This window comes from Columba livia, chromosome 6 (assembly GCF_036013475.1).
Source record: "Columba livia isolate bColLiv1 breed racing homer chromosome 6, bColLiv1.pat.W.v2, whole genome shotgun sequence".
In the NCBI taxonomy this organism is placed as follows: Eukaryota; Metazoa; Chordata; class Aves; order Columbiformes; family Columbidae; genus Columba; species Columba livia.
The window spans coordinates 36745069-36771221 of NC_088607.1; the positions used below are offsets into that span (position 1 = coordinate 36745069).

Consider the following 26153-nt stretch of genomic DNA (forward strand, 5'->3'; position numbering starts at 1 on the left):
TTCTCAAGGAACGTAGATCTGGTGGAAGACTGTGAGTTCTTTGGTTTTTTAAAGACTTCTTAAAAAGAGCGAGCAAAGTGTCCTGGGAAACGTGGGATCATTAATTTGGCCACTCACCCCATCCTATCGAGCCGCATGACGGGGAGTGAGGATTGCTAGCAGGAGATATATTTTTGCTGTTTTAAGCAGGTTGAAACATAAATCTCCACTTCCCATCTCCATGGCTGCCGCTGCCAGCTCGGACACCAGGACAGGGGACACAAACCATCACCAGCTCTTTGAGGCTGTGATGCATTGCACAGGGTGGGATGTGCCCGATGTCGGGGTTGTCCCATCCGCCTTGCCCATGGGCTCCTTTGTGCTTCCACAGTGTCCCCACCATGTGTGGGAAGAGGTCCAAGTGCTACTTCTCCCGCCTGGAGGTGATCCTCATCATCTGCCTGGTGCTCATGATAGCCGTGACCGTGGTGCTCCTCGTCCTCCACTTTCTCATCACAGGCCACAGTAGCAAGTCGAGCTCTTCCAGTACCACCGTCGCACCCTCCTCTAGTGTGTGTCCGCTGCGGTAATTAAATTAAAGAGGTGTGGGTAGAGGGTTGCTGGGCCACTGCTGAACCTCCATAACCAAGATGATCCAAGGCTGGTACAGCTCTGCTGGGAGGATGGGTTGACAGGGTTGGGGTGTTCATTCTGCAAAGAGAAGCTCTGGGGAGACCTTATCGTGGCCTTTCTGTACTTAAAAGGGGTCCATAGAGAAAATGGGGACAGACTTTTGAGCAGGGCCTGTTGTGATAGGACAAGGGGTGATGCTTTTAAACTAAAGGAGGGAGATTCAGGCTGGACATGAGGAAGAAATTGTTGGCCCTGAGGGTGGTGAGAGCCTGGCCCAGGTTGGCCAGAGAGGTGGTGGATGAACCATCCCTGGAGACATCCCAGGCCAGGCTGGACGGGGCTCTGAGCAACCTGAGCTGGTGAAGATGTCCCTGCTCATGGCAGGGGGGCACTGGGGGAGCTGGGAAGGTCCCTTCAACACAAACTGTTCTGTGATTTTGTGATCTCCCCTGTGCGTGTCCTCTCGCACAGCCATGGCACGATGATCTTGCTGGTCTCTGCAGTAGGACTGTGGTGGTCAAATCCAGCACAAGCATCTCTCAGAGCGTGGGTGCACAGCCTTGTGGGCTGGCTGCAGGGATCCAGAAACCCTCCCTTTCCTCTCTCCTCTACATAGAAGGGGTCCCGAGGGCCCCTCAGTCCCAGCATCTCACCGTGGGGCTGCACAGCTGTTGCAATCCCATCTCAGCCCATCGGCACCTCCAGCTCCATCACCAGCTGTGGAGCTGGTGAGCGTAGGGAGCTGCCCAAAGTTAATTCTTAATTCACTTCTAATGTAACCCATGCTTGTCCTCTAGAGAGATAAAATCTCATGGGGAAAGAAAACGTCATGAAGCTTTTGGTATTCCCATGTGACAGGAGCCCCTTCCCAGAGCTTGGTGTCTCCCCTGCCCCAGATGGGGCATCGCCCCACATGTCAGCAATGGGACCTTCCATTTTCTAGATTTTGGTCTCAAATTGGATGTAGTTCACATTTTCTTCATGTTTTTAGGTTGTAGCGTGTAAGAGTTGTGCACAAGTGATTCCCCTCTGTGTCACAGTTCTTGGAGGAGAAGATGAGGAACAGTAATTTTAATGGGTAGCGCTGTTCACTCATGCCGTTTTAAATGAGAGCAATGCCCCCTGGCCAGCCTGCGGCCAGAGTCTTTCACTTCTCCTCTGCTTTAACTAACAGCCTAGGAAAGGTCAGTCTCAAAGACCGGGTGTCCCCTGTCTCAAGTGACAGCAGCTGGCTGGGGAAGACAGTGAGAACACAGAAATATTTTCCCACAGCGTTATCTCAGCCTCCAGTGATTTGTGGTTCTGGGATTTCCTGATATATGTTTTAATCGTAATAGCCCTTAGTGGCATTTTTTCCATGAGCTTATCCAGGCACTTCGTCCATCCTGTAGAAGGACTTCTGCACCTTCATGACAGCTGGGATGAGACATGGTGTCCTTCGGGAGTCCTGTTCCTCACCACTTGCCTGGAGGTCACTCCCCAGAGCTGCTTTTCCCTTCTTTGAGCTTCTGCTGGCTCCACCATGATCCCCCGCTGGGACCAGGGCACCAGCGCTGGACATGGGATGTGTTGGAGGCACCAGGGCAACATACAGATACCCTCCTCTTTCTTCTCTAATCATTTCCCGGTAGCTTCTGACACACTGTCCCCTTTTTCTCATTGCTGCTGAGCTGAATTTTTTGTGTGAAAACAGCTCTTACAGCCTCGAATCTCTTTCCCGCATGGTAGTGGTGGGCCTGGAGAACTTAATCAGCGAAGACGGGCTTGTTTCCCCCTCGCTGTGAATCATGACACATTTTACACAGTCCAGTGACCCCATCTCATGAGCTCCCTCTGTGGTTCTTCATGTCTGGTCCACACTTTACTGTCCCAAATGCCTCATCAGCATTGTGTGCCCACTAATCTACTATTAATTCTTTCTATAGGTTCCAGCAAAGCACCAGCAAACTACTTACTGGGCGTAGGTCGAGCTGACTGCACAGGACCTGTGGCAGAAATTCCTCTGGTAAGTTGGGGGAATTCAACACAGGGTTGGTAAAATACTGATTTTCGTCACCTCTGGGTATTTTTTTGCAGGACTTCTGGTTTAGCGGCTCTTCCTTGCCAAATGGTTGTCATCTTCAAAGATTGTGTGGAATTTCTTTGAGGCTTTGAGCAACCTTGTCTAGTGGAAGATGTCCCTGCTCGTGACAGGGGGGTTGGAACTAGATGATTTTTAATGTCCCTTCCAACGCAAACCATTCTGATTCAATGATCCTTGCAATCACAGGGCAAAATAGTTGCAATTCTGAATGTTCTTATGTTGAACGAGTCCTCTGATCCTCTGGCAAATTAACTTAGAAGAACACAGGCAAATGAACACGTTGCTCAATATTTTGCCTGTGTAGGCTTGATGGGGCTCTTCCCTTCCAGATGGGATATGCCAACCCAGAGCAGGTGGGTGGTGGACTTCTCACGCGCCTCTACAGTCGAGCCTTCATCGTGGCAGACCTTGACGACTCCAGGCGAGTGGTGTTTGTCAGTGCCGACATAGGAATGGTGTCTCAGAGGCTGAGACTGGAGGTACGTGGCTGGAGATGAATGATTGGCACAGTTTGGGTTGTTGCTGGTGTTAGCATGAAGGTTGTAGTCATTGCTAAATAATACCGAGCACGGCAGAACATTGACTGATTGCTTTGGTATCTCCTTGCAACATGATCTTGGAGAGACGTTGTGTCTCTGCTGAAGAAGAGCTATTGATTCCTCAGCAAATGAGGCTGGACTTTGACTGTGCTTCTCTCAGTGGAAAAATTATCACTAATACATTCTAATCACAAATACATTATCATCGATTGGACGAGAGGAAACGGCCTCAAGTTGCGCCAGGGGAGATTGAGGTTGGATCTTGGGAACAATTTCTTCCCCAAAGGGCTGTCGGGCATAGGAACAGGCTGCCCAGAGCAGTGGTGGAGTCACCATCCCTGGAGGGTTGGACAGACGGAGATGAGGTTCTCAGGGACGTGGGGCAGTGCCAGGGGTGGGGTGTGGCTGGACTCGATGATCTTGAGGGTCTTTTCCAACCAAAATGTTTCTATGATTGTATCATAGGGCCTGTGCAATGCTGGCTCTCCAGCACCACAGAGGAGGGAGGTGCTGGAGAACTGGGGATTCAGTGCAGGTTGGCCATAAAGGTCTTCATTTACCAGACTTTGTTTTAAGGCTCTTGCCACATCTACCGCTATAACCTACTTGTGACAGCAGTACAGAAGTATCGGGCAGAAAGAGAAGAGCAAGGAGGAGGATGAATTGTTGGGGTTTTGCAAGGGCTGATACAAATCTCCATAGCTTTTGGGCTTGAAAAAGGTTTTTTTGGGACCACCTACTTCCTCTTAGGTGCTCGAGAAACTCAAGAGCAAGTACGGAGAGCTGTACCGACAGGACAACGTCATCCTCAGCGGCACCCACACACACTCAGGGCCTGGCGGCTACTTCCAGTACACCCTCTTCTGGATCACCAGCAAAGGGCTAATCAGACCATCCCTCAACGCTATTGTGAACGGCATCATAAAGGTCGGTGTCATCCAGTCTGTTGACATGAGAGCTCATTAATGCAGAAAAGGTGGGAGGAGATATGTTTGGGACTACCGGAGCTCTTGCTGTGATGGTAGTACCTCCAAATGTTGCGGTCTTAACTCACATTTGGAGGTGGGTTTATGCTTCCCATATCAAAAAACTGAAGCCTTGAAGTCTTTCTTGAGAAAGAGACAGTTGTGAGTGGTTTCCAAATATTATCATAATTTTCTAGAATTTTAGACTACTTAAGAAAAAGATATAAAAAATAAAAAAGCCTCCAAATTCCCAAGAAATGATTGAGACAGGCAGGGACGGAAGAGAACGATTTTCCACATACGAAGATTTTCTCACATATGCCTTACATGCATGGACTACTATTCCCTGCCTTCCTGCCTTTCAGAGCATTGATATAGCACATCAGAACATGAAGAGAGGAAGGCTTTTCATAAACAGAGGCACTGTAGAAAATAGCCAGATGAACCGAAGCCCTTTCTCCTACCTTGAGAACCCAGCATCTGAACGAAGCAGGTAAAAGCTCCTCAAGTGGGAAAGAAACAGAAGGCTGAAGTGGACCCTTCGGTTGGGCCTGTGACCCAGCCATCTTGCAGCTGGTGTTTCTGCTCATTCATGGGATGGCTGAAAACGCAGAGCCAAGACCATGGCAGAATGACACTGTTGCCATCCTGGATGCTTGGGTGGTTGCATCCCCGAAAATTAGTTGCAAGAGTGGGCTTGAAAGTTGTGGTTGCCCCCTCCAAGCATGTGAGGTGTTGGTCAGGGATGTGGCCTTATGCTTTGTTAAAAAAAGGGGGGGAAAAAAGACTTTACCATTTGAATCAGATGGCAGAGCCTTCCTTGGTGCACAAATTCGTATTTAGAGAGAGCTCCTCTCTCCATCCCCTGGAGAAGCAGCTCCTGGGGTCAGCAACAACCATAACTCTTCCCTTACCTTTGCAGATGCTACTCTAAGGTCTAACTGTGGTCTGGTAATATCTCTAATAACTTCTTCATTTCCCTGCTCAACCTCCTGGAGATTTAAAATGTCTGAGTGATGCAGAATGTGACTGTGGCTCTGGTGCTAATGGGATTTCCCCACTTTGTTTTCATCCAGATATTCAGCCAACACAGACAAAGAAATGGTGATGCTGAAGATGATAGATGAGAATGGACAGGAGCTAGGCCTTATCAGGTACTGACCACCAAATAATATGTTTTTCTGCAAATCCTCACATTTCCTGGCATGACCCAAAGGTATCTGGGGAAGGTGACTGTAGCTGGTCTTCCCTTTAGGGGTGAAAAAAAAAACCCTTGTTGTGCCCCTCCAAGCAGATCTCTGCCCTGGCATCTCCAGGACCCTTTGGGCTTCTTATCTCTTCATTTTTTCCTTCAGCACCCCACGTTTCGTGGGAAACATGCCATTCCCACAGGCAGTATTTATGACACCCATCCTATCAACAGGCGCGCGGGGCAGCGTTCGGCTGCGCAAAGTTCAGAGCTCAAGGCCGAGCTAATGAAGTAACATGCAGTAACAAAGCCATAATTGCATTTTCCTCGTTTAGCAGTCACAAGTGAGAGTCTGACTGCATTGAGAGGAAGAGGAGGGGTTTTCTTTTTGTAAGAATCAAAGTGTTCCAAAGTGGTTTGGTGTGGTTTTTAACCTTGTTGACTCCTTGTTTCTCTGAAGCAAGAAACAAAATCCCTCCAAAATATAATTCTCTGGGCTCAGAAAAGAGTCTGTTCAAGTCTGAAATTCCACATTCTTGTGTCTTCAAGACCTGGACCATCACAGCCATGAGCCCACCTGGTCAGGAAGGGAGAGAATGGGAATAGCTCTGCCCTTCTAAATCCACGCCTAGGTACCAACAGTCTGCATTTGTATTCTCCTGAAGAGAATTCCCATAGGTCAGTTGAGAATATAGAGATTGAATGAGTGACCAATATATAGATTGAACAATGCATTTCCTATGTGTGTCTTCTCAGCTGGTTTGCCGTGCACCCGGTCAGCATGAACAACACGAACCACCTGGTGAACAGTGACAACATGGGCTACGCGTCTTACCTCTTTGAACAAGAGAAGAACAAGGGGATGCTGCCCGGAGAGGTGGGAGGGTTTTCGGACTGCTGAAAATAACGAGGATGGTTGGTGCTTTCTGTGGGCCAAAGCAGGTTATTACAAACAGTGAAATAGGACAGCAGGCTAACACCAGACAAATGAGGACAAAGATGAACACTTTGATTCATTTACTTCCCCTAGAGAAATCGCAAGGTGCACTCTTGGCTTCCCAAACTACCAATCAGTGGCATTTATTGAGATTTTAGGAATAAACACAATTTATTTTGATTCGACTATTGGAAATACTAGAAAGATGTGTGGGATACACTTGATCCAAAGGAATCAATATATTGCATCTGTGGTGTGGGATCACATCTGTGGTCAGCCCCATTTCTTTCTTATGGCTTCCAGCCTGTTCTGTCTTCTGATTTTGATTTATTCAGGAGATTTGCCATCCTAGAGTGCAAACACAGATCCTTTAAAAAGCATTATTTCCCCTGAAACATAAATGTGGATGTGAACGCACCTCACAGATGCTTTGAGTCATGAGTTGATTAAGAGGGTATCCTGTGTGTATCTCCACCTTCAAACAGTTTCCCAGTTCCTATGTTAATACTCTGAGCAGAGGAAGATGTGCAGTTCACACCAAAGATGGAAACTGAAGGAAGTCTTCCTAATTCCTGCTTGCAAATGTTTCTTTTTATAGTGGATTACCCAAAAGCTTTTCACAAGCCTTGAATCCAGTGCATAGTTATGGGTGCAAGTTGACATGCACACAAAGCTAAGAAATATTTAGCTGTATGGTCTCCTGAGCTCATTGTGTCTAGTAGTCGTACAAAAAATAGCTTAAGAGACGATAATATACCAAAATATCTAGTGTTGACGCATCCCATCTCTAAAAGAGGGGGAAAAATAAGAGTACCTATGAGAGCTGGATTCAGCTGACAGTGTGTGACCAGCCTTGCTTCTGATGAGTACTGCTTGATGTTAGCTCCTGCAGTCAGATCAGTCATGGTGAAAAACTGGCAGGAAAGAAAGAAAAGTCCTGTGCAAGGTGCTGCAATGTTCCATTAACATCTGCCCAGTAATGTGAGAAACGAGGCACATGGCGCAAAGAGCTGCTGCTGAGATGGAAGAGGTAGATGAAGAAACACTGTCTGGATATCGAAGCAGTGCAAAGGTCACCCCGAAACCCATCTGCATCATGTGTGTCATGCTCTCCCTCACCCTTCCTGTCCCCAACCCTTGGGATGCTCCTAAATGCCCATCCCAGTCCTCCCAGTCACTTCAGAAACATCAACCAGCATCTCACGCTCATTGCCTGGCTGCTTGGACTGCAGGGAAAGCCACGGGTGATGTTAGCAATCACTGCGAGGCACTAACGTTCACCGGACCACGTCTGGTTTTGGCAGGGCTCTTTCGTTGCCGCCTTTGCATCCTCCAACTTGGGAGACGTGTCGCCCAACACCAAAGGCCCGTTCTGCATCAACACGGGGGAGTCGTGCAATAACCCACAGAGCACCTGTCCTGTGGGGGGGGTGAGTATGTCTTAAAATCACAGATTGATTTTTATTGGAAGAGACCCTCAAGCTCATCGAGTCCAGCCATAACCCACCCCTGGCACTGTCCCATGTCCTGAGAACCTCATGTCCGTCTGTCCAACCTTCCAGGGATGGTGACTCCAGCACTGCCCTGGGCAGCCTGTTCCAATGCCCCACAGCCCTTTGGGGAAGAAATTGTTCCCCAGATCCAACCTCAACCTCCCCTGGCGCAACTTGAGGCCGTTTCCTCTGCTCCTGGCGCTTGTTCCTGGGGAGCAGAGCCTGACCCCCCCTGGCTCCAAGCTCCTTTCAGGCAGTTCAGAGATCAGAAGGTCTCCCCTCAGCTCCTGTTCTCCAGCTGAACCCCCCAGGTCCCTCAGCTGCTCCCATCACACTTGTGCTCCACCTCATTTTACCTCATATACATCATCTTCTGATAAGGAGAAAACTTGGGGTGGAGCAGCAAATACAGAGCCACGTGGTGGAACATTGTGCATGAAGACAATATAAAAAATAAAACTCACCTCTTTTGGGGCTATTCTGGATACCTCTTTCAGGAACTTACTGCGTCTTGTCCTCATACACCCTGTTTTCTGGTTATTCAGCCCAAACCTAAGTTTGCTGGGCTACAAAGGTTTCGTGTAGTAACTCGGTGCCCAAATTTGAGATGGCTGGCAAGAGGCAATTAGTTCCCACAGCACAACAATCACTTGGGGTGCCGTATGTTCTCCATATTAACTGGTCACTCCCATTTAAATGAATTTCTTAACAGGCAACGATGTGCATGGCCATGGGTCCCGGTAATGACATGTTTGACAGTACAAGAATTATAGGGCAAAATATCTACTCAAAAGCAAGGGTAAGTGATTCTTCACCTTTTTGGATGCTGTTATTACAGGAATGCATGTTTATTTAAGCAACTTTCTTGCACCTGTTTTTCTGAATGTAGATGTAGATTTAGATTACTCTGAAGTCCATATCTATATGCTTAAGAAAAAGTGATTATTCAGAAAACACATCATTTTATTTAGATACATCATTGTAGGTGTTGCAATTTGAAAATGTTGGTTTGGGCTTTTAATGGTATATTGATATCTCATGTGGATGTTGCCCCTTATAATCTTCCCCTCCCCCCCAAGCCCATGTCCCAGAGGTGTCATGCCAGGAAAAATTCCTTGTGTTGGAGAGTCCTAGAAGATCTCAGAGACATCACCACAAAGCATTTGTTGACCAGCTTTGGCATCACACTCCCAAACTAATGCAAATGGGATTGAAAATGTGCCAGCTTAAACATCCACAAAAAATACTCATGTTGCTTGACTTCACATTTGCTCAGTTGATATCCTCCATCCTATAGCCTCCCTGACAGCACCTGTGTCTTGGCTCAAAAGTCACCTGAATTTACCGGTTCCCCTTCTGTGACCTCATGGAACATGAGAGTAGTCAGTACGAAGACATTTTTTGGCGCTGTTTCAGGGACAGCAGCTTGTAGGAACTGGAAGGCATCCAGCAGAGGAGTTACACGCATAAGGCTTGATAGTGGCAGTTCCCTTTTCATCACCATTTCGAATCCTTGCCCTGAACTCACTCCAGGCTTATGGTGACTTGCAAGTGAAAGATTGTCCCAGTCGGTGGCCCAGTGTCTGTATCAAACGGCGATGGAAAGCATTGCTGTTGTTTTTAATGCTGCAGACTCTTGGCCTTCAAAGGCCGTGTCCTCTGCTCCTTCCTGCACTCTAACTTGTGGCCACACTTTCTATGTACCAATTTGAGGCATGTGTGCCACCAAACCATTTTCTGGCAGGCTGAACAGCTTAACTGTCAGCTCTATGGTAAATGCATGGTAAAGTCCATGTGTTTCGAAGAAATGAACGCACCAAAGAACATCTTTCTCATAGGAAGCATTTCTTCTGGTTGGTCTAAGATGTGAGACACACCAAAAGGTTGCAACTAGGACAAAGAAGTTGCCATCCTTGTGGAACAGGCACGTGTTTCAGCTGTGGAAAGAAAAGCATGTATAAAACTGCCAACCACAGCATGTTCTCCCTATGTTAGAATCATAGAATCATTTAGGTTGGAAGAGACTCTCAAGATCATTGAGTCCATCCCTGAGAACCTCATCTCTGTTTGTCCAACCCTCCAGGGATGGTGACTCCAGCACTGCCCTGGGCAGCCTGTTCCAATGCCCCACAGCCCTTTGGGGAAGAAATTACTTGAGATAGGTAGAGCTTGCAGTACTTGAAGCATGAAGGACGTAAAAATGTATGACAGAAACAAAGGAGCTTGGGGAAGAGATTCTTGCTTTAACGCTTGGAGGAAGCTACTGGAAGGTGTCAACAGAATGAAGAAATTATTCATATAGCTGAATCTCAGAAGAGCTGGGTTCCTGATTTCTTCTTCTTCAAGGATTTCAACCTTGTATGTCTGTCAGGAGCTGTACGAAGAGGCTTCCCAAGAGGTCACAGGACCCCTCAGCTCAGCTCACCAGTGGGTCAACATGAGCGATGTCTCGGTGGAGCTCAATGCCACGCACACGGTAAGAGTGGGAGCTCCCGGGATGCAGGCGTAAGGAAGGAGCAAGTGTGTTCTCAAAGCAGAACCTGGCATGCTGAGGGGAACTGGTTTTAAAATATCTCAGTTTTGTTTTTTTTTTTCTCATTCTGATTAAGGTTAAAACATGCAAACCAGCTTTAGGATACAGCTTTGCTGCGGGGACCATTGATGGCGTGGGGGCTTTCAACTTCACACAAGGTAATTTAGGGAACAGATGTCAATACAGCTTTGTGCAAATGGGAAGGAGATGGAACATCCCCCAAACAGATCCAAACCCCCAGAATCATTTAAGAACATAAATGTCTGGTTGAACCACAGTCTCCAAGGGTTGTTTTTTAAGAATGGGGAGAAGAAAGAGCTGGCTTTGGGGTAACCTTTCACCTTTGTTCTCATTAGCCAAAGACTGCTAAGACGTAGCTCAGCTGGGCTAAAGCCTGGCTTTTCAAGCCACCCCAGAAATGGGAGATAGCCAAAAGCCACTGTGAAATATCCTATCCCAGACCAGCAGGGAGTGGGTAATAAATGAGTTTGCTCTCCGATAGCTGCTGGGGCAGCTGAAGGACAGCATTTAAAAGATTTTTCCCCCTCAAGGTTTAGTAGAAGGGGACCCGTTTTGGGATGAAATCCGGAACCAACTGCTGGGAGAGCCATCCAATGAAACAAAAGCCTGCCACAAACCCAAGCCAATCCTCTTTAGCACCGGAGAGGTAAGGATACACCGTTGTGTGCCTGGGAAGTGCAGAGGTTGCTGATCTGGTCTAAGTTTTGGTAGGGCACTACAGAGGCTGTCCGTGCAAGCCCATATGGTGATGAGCAAGAAGGGAGAGATCTGCCTGGGCTTGAAGACATGAAAATAGAAAGCAAGAATATGTGTTGTCATTAGTTTTCATCAGAATGCAAGAGGTAGAAATTTTCATCTTGCAGAGCATTGTTTCCATGTGTCCCAGGGGGAGGGACCAGAGATGCTGCTCTCATTCAGGTCAAGAAACCCAACTGAAGATCTGCCCTGGCCCAATTCTCAGCCTGTGAAACAGCCCTGAGCAGGATGCACAGGGACATGCATGAGGCCAGGGAAAGCCAACAGTGCATGGAGATCAGTGTTGCTTCCCTGCATTCTCTGGCTTCAGGACATCCTCTCAGATCTTAATAGCTCTGGGTGGATTTTTCTTCCATCCTCCCACTGGTTTCTTGCCTTAATCCGTGAGAGGACTGTTCTTTTTCTCATGTGACAGCCTGTTCCATGCAAAATGAAGTAACTCATCGTGGTGCCTTTTGGGAGCTCTGAGGACTGTATGAACTCACCCATCTCCTCAGTGTTACCTTCAAAGGTTTCTACCAGGTTTTGACTTCCCCTGGAAACGTCCTCTTGACTTCTCTGTTTTTCTGTGATGTTTATGCGAGAGTCCAATAGTTCTGTGAGCTTTAGCATTGGCTGATGCCAGACTTACTCATCCATAGGTAGAATGACACCAAGCTTAGGCTGGCATACCCTGAAGCGGGTTCTCCAGCACATCGTTGCTCCCAGCAGGACCAACGCTGCAGCTACAGCAGGTTCCTTAGAACCATGTCCAGAAGAGCCAGGGCAACCAGCAAGGATGGAGATGCCCCATTGCTTGGCCGCCCATCCCAGGGATGCCTCACTATCACAGGGAAGACCTGTTATTTAGGCCCAGCCTCTGCAGAGCTGCTGCCCTGTTGGTCCCAGCCCACCCCCATCCTCAGGAATGTTCTGTTCTGGGCAGGACTTGGTGTTTGTTCTTACTGAATTTTCCCAAAATCCAATTTACAACTTTAAGTTAAACTTGATGGCCCATTTTCCACCTGCTACACCTTTGGCATTAAGGCAAATGCACTGTACTAGAGCAGGATTGTGCCCAAGGTCCTTCAGAGCACTTTTAGAGGATGCCATCTAGATGAAATGAGTCATCATTTTTCCTTTCATCTGTCTCTTTAAAAGCTTTCCTAGTATCACTTTATGTTCAATTAGCACATCTCATCTCTCATAAGTAGAGATCCCAGCACAGAGCCTCTTCCCACCCCATCTCCTCCATCCAGGATGGTGCTACTGAGAGTAAATTACACTTTATTCTTACGACTTTAACCCCTTCTGAGCATCCTTTTAGGGCTGCTCTGGCAAGCCTCATGCTTCTGATGTTCTTCACTAGGTTTTCCCATTCATGTTTTGCCCCCAGTAAATTGCTCCTCAAAAATCTTTTTGGCTTGCTAGAGTGGGATTTTGCATTTCACCTGCTGGAGCTACAAACATCCTTGAGCTCGTGTTGTTCTTAATTCCCTTTTAACAGTCTTCTTCATTTTTATGTAGCTTTTTTTCTTCTTTTAAGATGAAATGCTGCCGTAGTGTGTGTTTTTGCCAATGATTCCAGTTTGTTTTGTTTGATATGGTGATGATTCCAGCACGGGCTGCTCAGTTTGAAGTCGGGGGTAGGTTGAGGGTTCCCTGAGCATCACCCTCTGGGTGACTTAGAAACTCTCTCTCTGCATTACAGCTGACAGTACATTTGTTCAGCTAATTAAGAGTTAACTCTCATTTCTAATTGCCATCAAGCTCTCTGATTTCACTCATTCTCTTTTGCTCACCTGGTCAAATGATCAACCTTATTGACCTTAACAGTGCCCTTTTCCCATGCAGGTGAGGGGTTTCTGGGTGCTACCCTGACCTTATTTACTTGCTTAATTTCCCTGATTTACAACTGTAGGAATGAAACGCTTCAGCTATCTTTTTTGCTACTATCCCACAACAGTCATGCTCCTTTTTTTTCCACATCAGATGACTCGGCCTCACCCATGGCACCCTGATATCGTGGATGTTCAGATCATTGCCATCGGGTCGCTGGCAATCCTTGCTGTTCCCGGAGAGTTCACGTACGTATTTCCTTGGTCTTGTTCTATGTATTGCAGCCGTCAGCATTGCATTCACACTACCTGTAGTACTTCTGCATGCACGTAGTAAGGAGACATGGGCTCAAAATTGTCCCTAATATATGACAGCTGTGCAGGCACTACACATGTATGACCACTGCATGTACTTTCTTGTATACTGTCTTCTCTGCTTACCTGGGGTTTTCCATTCTGTAAGTCAGCCGTGGGAATGAATGAAATGCAAACAATCTTCCCAAATAATTTCAACTGTTCATTGCAAAATGCAGTTTTGATGAAAAGAAAGGAACTTGTTAACTTTGATTTTATTTTATTTTTCATGCCACAAACACCATCATGGCAAATTGCACTGACTGTTAATGGCACAATGGTGAAAATCTGAATAGGGTAATGATTTATTTCTAGCAGCCTTTTTTTCTACCCACTCTGGAGTGCCTCCAGCCTCACCCTGGTTGTGATTATGTCTGTAAAAGGCTTTGAGGTGTCTTGGTTGAGCTCATGGCAGAGATCCCTCGGGATTGCTGAGCAGCGCTGCAAGTGCCATATGAATTTCTGGTGGCGTCTTGCGTGTCCAACCAGCAATTTCTGCTCTAGCTCCCTGCATTTCTGGAGGCTGATGTTCTTCCCTTAACACCCCCAGGACCATGTCTGGACGCAGGCTCCGGGAAGCTGTCAAAAGAGTAAGTTGATGAGAAAGACATCCCTTGAGAGAGCAGCATATGTGAATCTTCACGTTTCTTGAGCCTTCTGGTTCTTGGTCCTTTTCTCCTCCCTGCTGGGGTCATGGGCCTTGCATCTCACAGAATTTTCCTTCTCTTAATGCTTCATACACAGTTTGCATGTGCTTACTGACATGCTGGGAAATGAATATCCTCCCCAAAAGAATCAAACCCAAGGGGTTTCAATCTATTAAGCCAACGCAAGTTAATTCAACCGGGATCCAGGCAAAACAGATGCTGGCAGGAGTTTTGTCTCTGGGATGGAGAGGTTTAGCTCCTTAATTGCTACCAGAATTTTGCAACGCAAGAACAATTGGGGAAAAAAATTGGAAAATGTATGTTTTCAGTTTTCCTGATTGATACATCCTGTTCTCAGCTGCAGTCTGAGTCCCATCTTAATGCCAGCTGCTGTCTCATAACTCACTGAGGCTGTCTCATAGAGTTATATCATCATTTTTTTAGGAGAATAGAGGCCACAGCTTCAAAAAAAACCCCACCCTAAATGTACTGAATATATTGGAGTATGAGGTAATTTATCCTCTTTTTCCTGTGGGAAGTGAATATGAGACATTAATATAGGCAAATTACACTTGTAGTGTTGCGTTCTTGAACTTTCAGCCCCCTCCTGGCTGCAACTTTGTGTTCTGTCCTGGTTAATACTACTACTACTACTAATAATAATAATATACACTAAGCTGTTGTTACAAGGTAAGTGATTTATTTCCTTTTTCAGGAGTTTGATTCTCATGGTACATCACAAATGGATGTCATAATTGCAGGTCTGTGCAATGTCTACACTCATTACATTGCCACCTATGAAGAATACCAGGTAAACAATTACAGTTGTGGATTGGACGTGTTTAACCGAATTCAGATTTTTGACATATGGGATGATAACTCGTGTGAAATTATGCACATTTAGAGCACTTTTCCTTTGCCATGAAAAGCTGAAGAATCTGTGGTAGAAATCATGAGACCTCTTTGTTTATTCTGGCCTAGATGACATGGTCCAAGGGCCAATGTGGTTTCTTGACCATAGCTAGGGAGTGCATGTGGATGCTTTAATTTGGAAATGGTCAGACACACTGAAGGGAGCTCCTGTGAATTCAGGTCTGGTTTAGTAACCTCCTGATGATTTGGATGAATGAGAAATTATCTTCATAAAGTGGCAAAATTGCCAGAAGAGGGATTTGGAGTGGTAGGGTTGTAAGGTGAACATGAACTATAGTGCTATGTTACTGGGGAAGAGACTACAATATAGCTTGCAAGGCTCAGTTTTAAGGATCTTCCCAAGATGTGGTAGATCATATGCTTTGAGGAAGGTGTGGACCACTGGGTGGACTCATGGGGTTCAGAAACCCTAAACTGGGAGGGAAGATTGGAAGAACTGAGGTTATCCAAAAGAAGTTGGAGAGGAAAAGACCTGAATCGTAAACCTTGAAAAGAGTGAAAGAGCTGTGATAATTGGAAGAGTGACAACCGGTACTCTTTGTTTGTCATGGACTGGAGAAGGAAGAATAACCTGAAACTGCAGCAGAAATACTTAAGTGAGCTGTTGGGCTGTCTTACTTGCAGTAAGGGAGTAAATAAACCCCCGCAGGTACAGTGCTGATCTTGTCTTGTTCCTTCAAACCTTCCTTTTCCAAATTTGCCCTTTGCTAGGCTCAGCGATACGAGGCTGCCTCGACTATTTATGGGCCACACACCCTTTCTGCTTATATTCAGCTGTACAGAGGACTCGCAAGGGCTATTGCTATGGTAATCAACATTTTTTATATGCCACATGATGCTAGAGACATTTAAATCCTGTAAATGGTGATGGCTATACTTGTTCGTCAGTGAGGTTGCGTGATTGCTACCCAAATAAGAAACCTCTTTGAGACATTCTCCTATGGTATGAAAATAATTCCTGTAGTGGGGGTCTCATAGCACTTGAGAAATCCTACGGGATTTGGGTTCAAAGTTTAGAAAATAGATGCATGTTCATTTCCATTATCACCCTTGTTCTTAAAATCTATCTAAATATATATATATATATTTATATAAAATGCACATCATTGGTATGATTCACCACAGAGATACGTGTTATCTGCATGTGTGTACAAATGAGCACATCTTCCCTCCCCCAGAATACAGTTCAGGATTTGCCAAGTGGTCCAGAGCCGCCAATTTTCAACATCGGTAACTTGACCTTGGTGCCTTCTCTCATTGCCGATCGCACGCCTGCGAATAAGACGTTTGGGGATGTGCTGCAAGAAGTGAGACAACAGTATCGAGTGGTGAGAGCTTCCAGGATTTGGTAAACGTCATTGGGAATTTGTGTTTAAATTCTTATTCCTATTGCGAAAAAGGTCTTTGTTTTCTAAAGGGTGGTGGTGCTCTTCTTCCTCTTGTCATGGACAGAGTGTGTTCATGCCAGCGTCATTGTGCTGAGTGAAATTAAAGTGAATGAATGAAGGGGAAAATAAAAGCCCTTGATATTCAACATGTAGATTTCCTCTTCTGCTTCAACATAAAATAAGAGCTGATTATTTAATAGGCAAATATCATGCAGTGATTTCTTTACAAGTCACATTTGATGCCTCCGGTGTGGAATGTAAATGAAATAAAAACATCAGAAATGGTTCGGTTTTCATACTCAAAACTTAAATAAGGTGTTCAGAGCAAGGAGTGTAATCTCATTGCTGTTTCCAGCACTAAGGTAGGAAGAAGACACAGAGGCACTCTTAAAAGTTTCGCCTGTTTCTCTCCCTCCTCTACACAGAAATCTTACATGTTAGGCACAGAATACCAGTCACAGTATAAATTGCTTACTGCTATTGCAACAAGCGAAATTATAAATAATTAAAAACAACAACAACAAAAAATGCAAACCAAAACCCACAAAAACTCAATCAAATCACTAAAATCTTATACAGCATCTTCATGTTTTCAATGTGCTCGGTCTTTAACACAAATCCCAATTTTCCCCACAGACAGAAGTTGCTGAAGTTACTTTTGTAGGTGCGAACCCCAGGAACTCTGCTGAGAAAGCGGTAAATATGACACAACAATGCTGGAATTTGGGATCTTTTGCCGTGAAATATAAGAATTTTTACTAGTAATTACCATGTTTGCCAGTAAAGTGCACGGAAGCATAGTGATAGAGGAAAGTAGGGACATGTCTGTCCCTTCAGCATCTGGCTCACTCTGTTATTTTTATTCCAGACTGAACACAACTTCCTGACAGTGGAGAGATACACCAACACTTCGGAGAGCTGGCAGGTGGTGCAGAATGATGCCTCCTGGGACACCAGGTGAGTACCCTGACCAGATTTCACTGTTCTATAGACTCCACAGAGTAATTTGGATTTACCCTAGATGGCTTCATTTCAGAGCTCCCATCCACAGGTTGGTCTTGTCCCTGTAGATGATGCTCTCTGGGGACTGACTGGTCCATATTCGGATGGTTAACATGTCCAGAACATAACATTCCAACTTCTCCTTGGGTATAACTTCTGCAATGAAGGCTTATGAGTTTGGGAAAGGTAGAAAGAAGAGCAAAAATTACAGAAAGATCGTTGTCCATTTGTTCGTAGCCTATGTCCATCCATCTGCTGCATTGTGTTGATGAATAGAAAACCTAAGAGGTTCAGAGCGGTAGGGTTTTCATAAGGAAAAGCTGGCCATATTTGCGGTGCATCATGAAGTAGAAACTCAAGGATTTTTAAGAAGTTTGTAGAAAAACAAGAGCAGAGGTAACGTTGTGTGGTGTTCTGATATGGAGCTGGGAATGTAATAACATTTGTAGAAATATTCTTCATCTGCAAAAAGGACCACTGCCTCATTTTTCCATGGTTCCAGATAGTTTTTGGCCCTGCTGGGTTTTGGGTTGGCTTGTTGGATAGCTTAAATATATGAGGAAAGGTTAAAAGAAGCTTTTAAAATATACTTAACTGAAGCGCATTCCGCTTACTGAGCTCTTGGGATATTAAAACAAATGACAAGTGGATTTTCTTGCTGACTGCAGTTTTTGGGTTGTCTGCTAGGTTTTACTGGACCAAGGGATTACTTGGTCAAAGCAACGTGACCATTGAGTGGCACATCCCTCGTGACACAGAGCCGGGCGTCTACAGGATTCGCTACTTCGGGCACTACAGGCAAAAACTGTCTCTCAGTCCTGCTGTCTCTATTGCATTTGAAGGCACATCTTCAGCGTTTGAAATCATAGCTCTGTAGGTGATCCGTTCATTAAAAGGATTGTTTCTTTTGAGCAGTAGGTTAGACACCCGTGATGTTCATAATACATACTTAAGAAGGTTTTTTTGGCAAATGTTACTCTGTACATCATTGCTGCTGGTCAACTTCTGCTTTGTAAAGCCTGACTTCCCACAAAGTTTTGGCTTTTACCTGCAATTCAGTCTCACTAGTCCAATGTATTCCCATTCAAGCAGTTCCCGTCCTGGACAGATCTTGTTGCAGTTGATTCTTATTGTAATAAAATATGTAACTGTTTTTCTTCAGTCATCGAGGAAGTTCCTTTTGATTGTGAATAAGCTCTCTTGGGGAGAATTAGTGCATATTGGGAGCTAATCCAGACCACAAAATAGTTCATAATATTGAGCCCAGTCCATAAAACTGGAAAGACCTGCTGAATTCACAAGACATCAGGAGAGAAGACTCTTCAATCGTAGTTGAAGGGCAAAGCTGACCTCTTAGGATGGTAAAGGGATAAATAGGATAGATGCTCACTGTTAAGTTTTGAATATTGTTTCATTTAATTGCTTTGGTTTAGGGCATTTTGATGCTTCATTCTCTGAGTTAAAATCTACCACAGACTATGGGTGGTGGTGGGGCAAGTGCCATATGAATCAAATTGTGCATAATTCTCCATAAATCAGTGGTCTCAGTTTCACAGGTGCCTGATGAGAGGGGCTGTATAGGGTCCTGCCTCAGACGTCTCAGGTAAGGAAAGGAAGGTCAGTCACACACAAGGCAAAATATTGAAGCAGTTGCCAGTTTTTCCCTGCCAGAATGTGTTATTCTCTTCCACAAATGTCACTTTTGAACTGAACAGTGTGCCAGGTGGGCTCAGTGCTGCCCACCACGTGTGGAGTTGTGTAGTCTCAAGGGGATGCTGAGCAAGTTTTTGAAAGAGAAGCCCTCTGAAAGCTCTTAATTGATTGCAAGTGGCCCAAGAAACTACAAATGGGCCGGAGGGTGCCAAGTGTCTGCAAGGACCACATGTATTTGCTCTGATTTTATCACCTGAAAACATCGTGCATCTGGCATGGTCCAGAGGCAGAATGCTGGGCAAGAAAGACTGCTGTCCTTGCATTAAGCTCCTGACCAGCCCTCCAACCACAGCAAAGGGCAACAGATGGCAATTTACCCTCTAAATATCACTTTGGGATGCACCAAAATGATGAAAAAATAAGGACACTTACATGTGCCAGAGATTGAATGGGAGGGTGTCATGGGAGGGCACCAGGGTTACGCCAGAGGCCATATGCAGGTTGGGGATTTTGGGAGGGACCTATTGGTGAGGGAGAACCTGCAGCTGCTAGGAAAAGGTGACCCAGAGCAGGGCTGGATTTCAACATAATCAGTTTATAATTCAGGTACCGCTGGTGGAAATCAGTAAGAATTGAACTGATTAATTAAAGCTGTGGGTGAGGCAGCTCTGAAGAGACCTTAGCCTGCTATGTTTTAGCATGGGGAAGGGCACAAGGTGAGCAGGCTCTGGCTGGATGAACAGCTGCCCGGAGCTGAAGGACAAAGCCTGAATTGCCTACAGGTAGGTCACCAGAAGGGCTCATAGTGCCCCTCCAACCCATGTGAAAGATCAATGGAGGGTTCCACCAAAGCACAAAGCCAAGATAGCATTAAAGGGGCAGAAAAACAGTCTCAAAACCTCTTGGCTGAAAGGTTTTCAACACAGAAAGGTCCCCAGAAGGGTAGAGGATATTCTGGAGGTTTCATGAGCTGGCTGGGCAAAGCCATGACCACCTTGACCCGTGCTGGCGGCAGGTCCCTCCTGAGGTCTCCTACAGCCTCTGTAAGTGGTAGATCTGGGGCCCATAGGGAGAAGAAAATATGTCTTTCAGAACCGGATTTAGGATTCTTGTAGTGTCTCACAGCTAAACAACTGTAAATGTTTAATAAGCTCCAACAATGTGTACTAATTTTGTATGCAATCTCTTTAATTCTTCAGAGAACCGTCAGTCAGATAATTTTGTCTCTCTTTAAAATCAGTAGGAGAGAATGAATTATTCATTTTAAACCAGCTGCAATCAGTCTCAGAGATCCCCATCCAGAGCAGCTTGAAGCAGTCGCAATATTGAGTCAAGAAAGAGCTTTGGAAGAACAACAATGGGAATCAAATCCCTGAAGATGCTCTTAATGTCCTTCCCTAATAATTTACCCAGACGTCCCGGCTGCCCCGTTCTATGGGCAAAATTGCTCTGATGGCAGCGGTGGCGACCGCAGGGTACAGGCAGCAGCAGAGGATGCTGCTCCAGCATCCTGCTGTGCTGTCAGATGGACTTGGGCCATGATCAAGGTGGCAAAATGATCCAGAAAGTTTCTTGCAATGTTTTTCCTGCTTTGCTCCAGTTTTCATGCAGGACCGTGCATGGTGAAAACATCGCAGTCCTTTGAAATGGGGTCAGATCTCTTTTATGGAAAACAGGAGCTGCTCTGGTCTGAAAACGGTGCTGCCTTATGGATGCCATTATAACAATAACTCTCTTTACTTGCCATTTTTCTTACACTGTGTAAACTAGAATAAATTACACAAGAGTGCACAGTTTTCCTAAAAGAAACACATTGGGGGGGGGGGGAACAAGTAGTAGTTTGTTTTTTCTCAGGCAACACCGAGATATTTTATTTGAATGTTTCAGATCATTTTGTTTGTATTATTGCATTACACCAACTGTGAACTTTTTTGTGGTAGTGCTTGTGCTGAACGTGTTTCTGCAAGTAAAATTGAATCACGTAGTTAAAGTGCTCATGGGTAAGATTTACCCTTGAAAATGCAAGCGCTTGACTCCAAAAGAGAGTTTTTAGGAAGCTGGTGTTTCTCATGGGAGGAGAGGTGTTGAGAGCCAGAATTAGGGTACCTGGAGAGCCCCACCGGTGTCCCAGAGCCGGTCCCCTTGTGCAACACCTTATAACAGATTGATTTATGTGTCAACAGTGGGTGAAGGCTTTTTGAGGTTTTTTTTTTAACTTTTCATGATTTTGTGTGTCTAGAAAACTCAGCAGCTCCGAGTACCACAGTGGGAGAAAGATCCTTCACTTTATTTGCTCTTTAATAGCATGGTGTCTGTGTGTGCTGTTGGCATACGGCGACAAGGAACCGTTTGGGGGTGCGGTGTCTGAATCCAGCAGCCACTAGGTGCCAGTGCCGTTTTACAGGAGAACAAGTTTGCCGCTCAGCAGAGCCAAAGCCTAGAACATTTTCAGGAATGTGGGCACCTTGCCAGTTGTTAAATATAGCATTACTCATCGCAGTTGCTCTTCCCTCTCTCGAGCTGCCCTCCTTCAATGTATAGCCATTTGTGCCTTGCATACGTGCTCAGGAGGTGAATAAAACTAGTATGAACTTGAGAAACTCGTTTGTGCCGCAGACTGAACCTCCTCACTGAGCTCCTTTGCAGAATTTGACCGTGTCACAACTTTCCTCCTGCACATCTTATCCCTCCTGAATTTATGTGGAGCTGCAGAAGAGATGCTAAATTAGGATCTGACCCGAGGCACTGGGGGGAAAGGATAGGATCTCTTTGAGTTCTCCAGGCTCTGATGGAGGATTTTAGGATCAGTCTGGTCCCATGGTTACCTGGTTCTGTTTGCATGTGTCCCACACAGGATATTTCTGTGCAGACTGTCTACAGGTCTGACAGCAGCTGTCTGCTTTTTAACATCTTCACAACTGGGGCTGCGTATGCACAAGGTGGGTCTGGGGACCAAGGAACGTCACTTTTCCAGTGTTTTCCTTAACTGACCCCAAATCTGGGCATGCACAGTGCCCATCTCCTGCAGGTAGCTGGAGTGAGGCCAGGAGAAGTTTGTGAGCATGGAGAGGAGTTTGAGGTGGTAGGATGTCTCCAGCCCACCCTAAGCACTGCCTGAAGGAGAAGGGTTGGTGGGTAGGGGACCCTCACCAAGACTGAAAAATCGCTGAGAACTGCAGTTTTAACAGAGGGCAACATACTAATTTCCAACCCTTGAAGGAATGAGCATCCCATGAGAGTAGGATGAGCAGCACCGGGTTTGGGCTGACCCCCAGGCAGCTAAACAGCAGTGAGTTGCGGTCCCTGACTGGAATGTCACCCTTCAAAGGTTTAGTTTGGTTTTGTTTTCCCAAAAAAGGAAAATCCGGGAAGGTATGTGATGAGGAGATGAGATGGTCTATGGGAGATTTAGCTGGGCTAGTGGGAAGAGGGAACCGTGAAAGCTCAACTATAAAACAGCTCTTGAAAGACACTGGAGACCTCATCCCATAGGCTTCCAGAGAGGGTTTCCATGGGACGTGTGAGATGGTTTCTACATGGGAAGTTTCAGGGTCTATCCAGCTCCAAAGGCAGAGTTGTTGCATGGTACTCGGGCATGTTTTATTCTCACTTTGCACCTCAGATGAGAGGCCCTGTGCTCTGGAGACCTCCAGGAGAGGGCTGGCTGGTAGAAAGGAGAAGAAAAACACAGTTTTTGTACCTCCTACCCTGCAAGCAGCCAAACGTGTGGCTGTATGCTGATTTTTCTGGGCCATTGGTCTCATCATTTATGGCTTAAATGTGTCTTAGTTTTGCTTGTGAAGGATGGATATGGTTTTTGGCTTTGTCTTGCTATCCACTGAGAACCCACATCTTTACAAATAGGAAATAATGTTCTGTAAGTCGGGCTGTGGTTTGAGATTTCTTGAAAAACCATTCTTGCTCTCCAGAATTGATCAGCCAGCTGCTGCCCATCAGAGCGGGAATCTCAGTTCTCCGAGAGAGTAAACGCTGAAGCGCAAAAGCGAACTCTGCCATTGCCCTGATTGCAAAGAAAACGAAAGCAGGACATCAGGAAAAGCTAATGAGGGAAACTAATAGAACTGGCAGAGCCGCTGTTCTCGCTGAAGCCCAGAATACAGCTGACCTCTTTGCGAGTCTGCTATTTTGGCTTGGTAGGGAGGCCTTTGGCTGAGCACTGCATGCTGTTGGTACCAGATCTGCCCCCCATTTCTTCATCTCAGAATGTCTCTGGAAAGGTGCAAAACCAGGACCCTTTATACTGGGTGTAGAAGCAGGAATTGCTGCTGCTCGGTCATTTAAATATGATGGTCTTCCAAGTGTTAATAGCAGGTCCTCATCTTATTCAAACCACCAGGGCTGTAGCTGATTTACCTCTTGGTGACCCGACAACAGGTCCTTCCTGAGGTGGGACCAATCCCTCATAGTCCTAAATCATGCATTGCCCCATCTGCCCCATATTTTTGCACATTACTGTCTTGTTCTTGGTGTCGCGCCCAAGATGTCTCCATTGAGAGCAGCTAAGGAAATTTATTGCCACTGTAATAAATCTATAGGAAAAAATGATTCCTGACAAATAAATATCGGCCAAAGCAGTGCTGGGAAAAAAGCCCCTAACCCCTTGATTTTTTACTGAAGAGTAAAGAAGTATAACACTGCTGATTTCCTGCTGCGTGTGCATGCCAAGTGTCACCAAAGTGCACATGGAAAACACTCTCGGCATTGCTGAGCAGCTTGTGACCTTGCCTGTCTGACCTCCAATCGATCCCTACAGAGCAAAGTGTGCTCTTATTTACCATGCATGGGATGACCCTTTCGGGTGAAACTTGGGGTATAAAATGACTGAGATGTGTGTTGGTTTAAAAAGTTTTAATGATATTTCAAAGTCCAGTTAATGTCCTTGAATTACTCTAGAACTACAGTCTTGCTTCACAGAATTTAATCCCAGTTATAACTTCCTTATAATGGATGACTGAGATGCCATTTTCTCTTCATTCTATTTAAACATACATGATTGTCCTCCAGTAAATGGACAGTGTGATTTTTTCTCGCTACACTTCATAGTGTTAAAACTCTATACAAATATTGTACTACGCGTACAAAAATAAGTGCTTCATGCACACGCTTTTTAATACTGCTTCTTACCCTTTTCTTTGACATCTTTCTGAACTTATATAAATAGCTGAAAAAGCAGAATAAAATTACTGAACATGGAAAGTGAGAAACACTTTCTGCCAACAATAATCTAGGGAGAGGCTCGCGTGGATACGGTACTTGTTGGCAATCAAACACAACTTAAAAGACATAGGAGAGAAAATAAAGCCACGATGCCCATAACATTCTCGGTTGTTTCACCCTCTGTGAATAGGTTTGTTTTCTGCAAAGCCAAGTGTGCTGAACAGCAACCAGAGGGCTTGAAATACCTTCAGGATCACACTAACGAGCTACTTCATAAATAGAAAAGGGTCTAATAGGACAGTAAACTATGCAGCTTATGTGGTTTTGTTCTGTTCCTAGTGAAATAGAGTCAGCCAAAGCATGAGAATAGAAAACGCTTTGCTCCTGGTAGTCAACACCTTATCACGGCTTTGTACAGCTTTGGGGACATTCAAAAAGAGTTCCGCTTGAAACGGCTTGTACAGTGCCACATTATATCATCTAGACTGGATGGAAAATTTGGGGACAGATTTGTTGGAATCCATGGGTATCATCAACCCACTTGTAAATTCTCCTTCACTAAGGGTTTTTTTTATGGCCCCAGACTGAGCAGATTCAAGTTATCTTAGTGTGCAGTTCTGTATCGGATATATTATACAGGATTAACATCTGCTATAGTTACCTAACACTGGGTTTCTCCTATACCTCTCCTTACTCCTGCCTCAACCCAATGGCAAAAATAAACAGATAATGCCTTCCTGCTGTAAATTAAAGGATGCTCTCAACATCCCCAAAGCGTCCAAAACGACACCAACACCGGTGCTCTCCAAAACAAGAGGTGCCTTTGCCTCTTCCACTAAACCAATTTTTGCAAGAAGCAGAGCAGCCAGCAGTCTTCCTTTAATGTGTAAAGCAGCGTTGGTAGCCAGGCAGGGCTCGTTCCATCCCATCAAATGGGTTCCTTAGACATAATCTTACTGCTGTGGAGGTGCCTGTTATTAGTGGGCCACAGCTGTGAGCTCTTGTGCTCTAATTAAGCAGAGAGTTGGCCCTAACGAAAACCACTTTTCTGGTCCTCAACCTTAATAGTCCTGAAAGTTTTCCTGTGTTTCACTGAATGTGCCATTTGATGGGAGGTGGAAAAAATACGCCATTGTTTGCTCTTTTGTGACTGGTAGGTATGGCTGGGAAGCAGCAAAGAAAGAGGGAAAACTATGCTGAATGCTTGCCTTCTGCTTTAAAAATCAAATTACCATTCAAGAGTGTGCAAAATAGCCTGTAAGGCTGGACAACTTGTTTATGATAAATGTCTTTTTTCCCTTGGCTGTGCCAGAATGAATTGAAGAGATGCCTGGGATGCCTGAACACATCCCTGCAGAGCAGTGCTGGTGGCATGGGATGCTCAGAGGCAAACGGGAGGTCTCTGCATGGAGTTCTCTACAGTCTTTCATTCTACCTGCTGCTCTGCCTGGGTTGGGAGATTTTGGGGTGAAGAGAGAGTTTTTGATGCATGGAGGGGCTTGCTGGAGACAGCCCATCCTTCCCTGGTCCTGTGTCACCATGTCCATGGCACCAACTGTTGTCAGCACAGGTTCTTGCTTGTAAACATACACACAATGGTGTGTATAAATATATATATATATGTATGTATATATACACACACACCTGAGAACCACTCATTGTCTGGGCTGAGATTTTGCTCTCTAGTGCGATAATCTGAATTTGAATGATTTCTTTTTAAATTTCTCCTTGCCCCCTACTATCCTGTTATGAAACTAAAGAACTACAAGAATGAAACTCCAACTAAAATCTACCTTTAGGCGACAGATTACCTTAAAATCATGAGGGTGTAAGAATTACCAGACTGAGATTTGTTTTTCCTGCCTGTGCTTGATTTAGGGAGCTTAATTAAAGATAGGATTAGAATGCTCCATAGCCATCGCTGCGTGCCGCCACGGCAAAGGCAGGGTAGGCTTCGTAGGCTGCATATGTCGCTAAATCTTGTCCCATCGTCACCGCTTGTTTGAGCTGAGTGGCTGCAACGGTGCCGGCTGCGTTTGCAATGGTGTATCCT

The 26153-nt window shown here is 45.4% G+C and overlaps 2 protein-coding genes across 4 annotated transcripts in view; one reads left to right on the plus strand and one right to left on the minus strand.

The window, feature by feature from the left end:
* Positions 1 to 316: 316 nt before the first annotated feature.
* LOC102098837 (putative neutral ceramidase C) lies at positions 317 to 18790 on the plus strand. Its single transcript, XM_065068645.1, has 20 exons — positions 317 to 555; positions 2550 to 2617; positions 3025 to 3174; positions 3985 to 4161; positions 4565 to 4692; positions 5276 to 5353; positions 6145 to 6265; positions 7630 to 7755; positions 8531 to 8617; positions 10190 to 10294; positions 10428 to 10509; positions 10903 to 11018; positions 13100 to 13194; positions 13850 to 13889; positions 14662 to 14757; positions 15591 to 15686; positions 16058 to 16207; positions 16904 to 16963; positions 17136 to 17224; positions 17957 to 18790. Exons 1-20 carry the CDS (start codon positions 318 to 320, stop codon positions 18144 to 18146), a joined length of 2292 nt encoding a protein of 763 aa, XP_064924717.1. The 5' UTR covers position 317; the 3' UTR covers positions 18147 to 18790.
* A 4986-nt stretch (positions 18791 to 23776) lies between these two features.
* Positions 23777 to 26153, minus strand: part of A1CF (APOBEC1 complementation factor) — a 28085-nt gene continuing 25708 nt past the window's right edge. For all 3 annotated transcript variants that reach the window (XM_065068158.1, XM_005505192.3, XM_005505191.3), the window contains one exon: positions 23777 to 26151. In XM_065068158.1, coding sequence (XP_064924230.1) covers positions 26000 to 26151 — 152 coding nt within the window. In that variant the 3' untranslated portion in view covers positions 23777 to 25999. The remainder of the gene's footprint in view (positions 26152 to 26153) is intronic.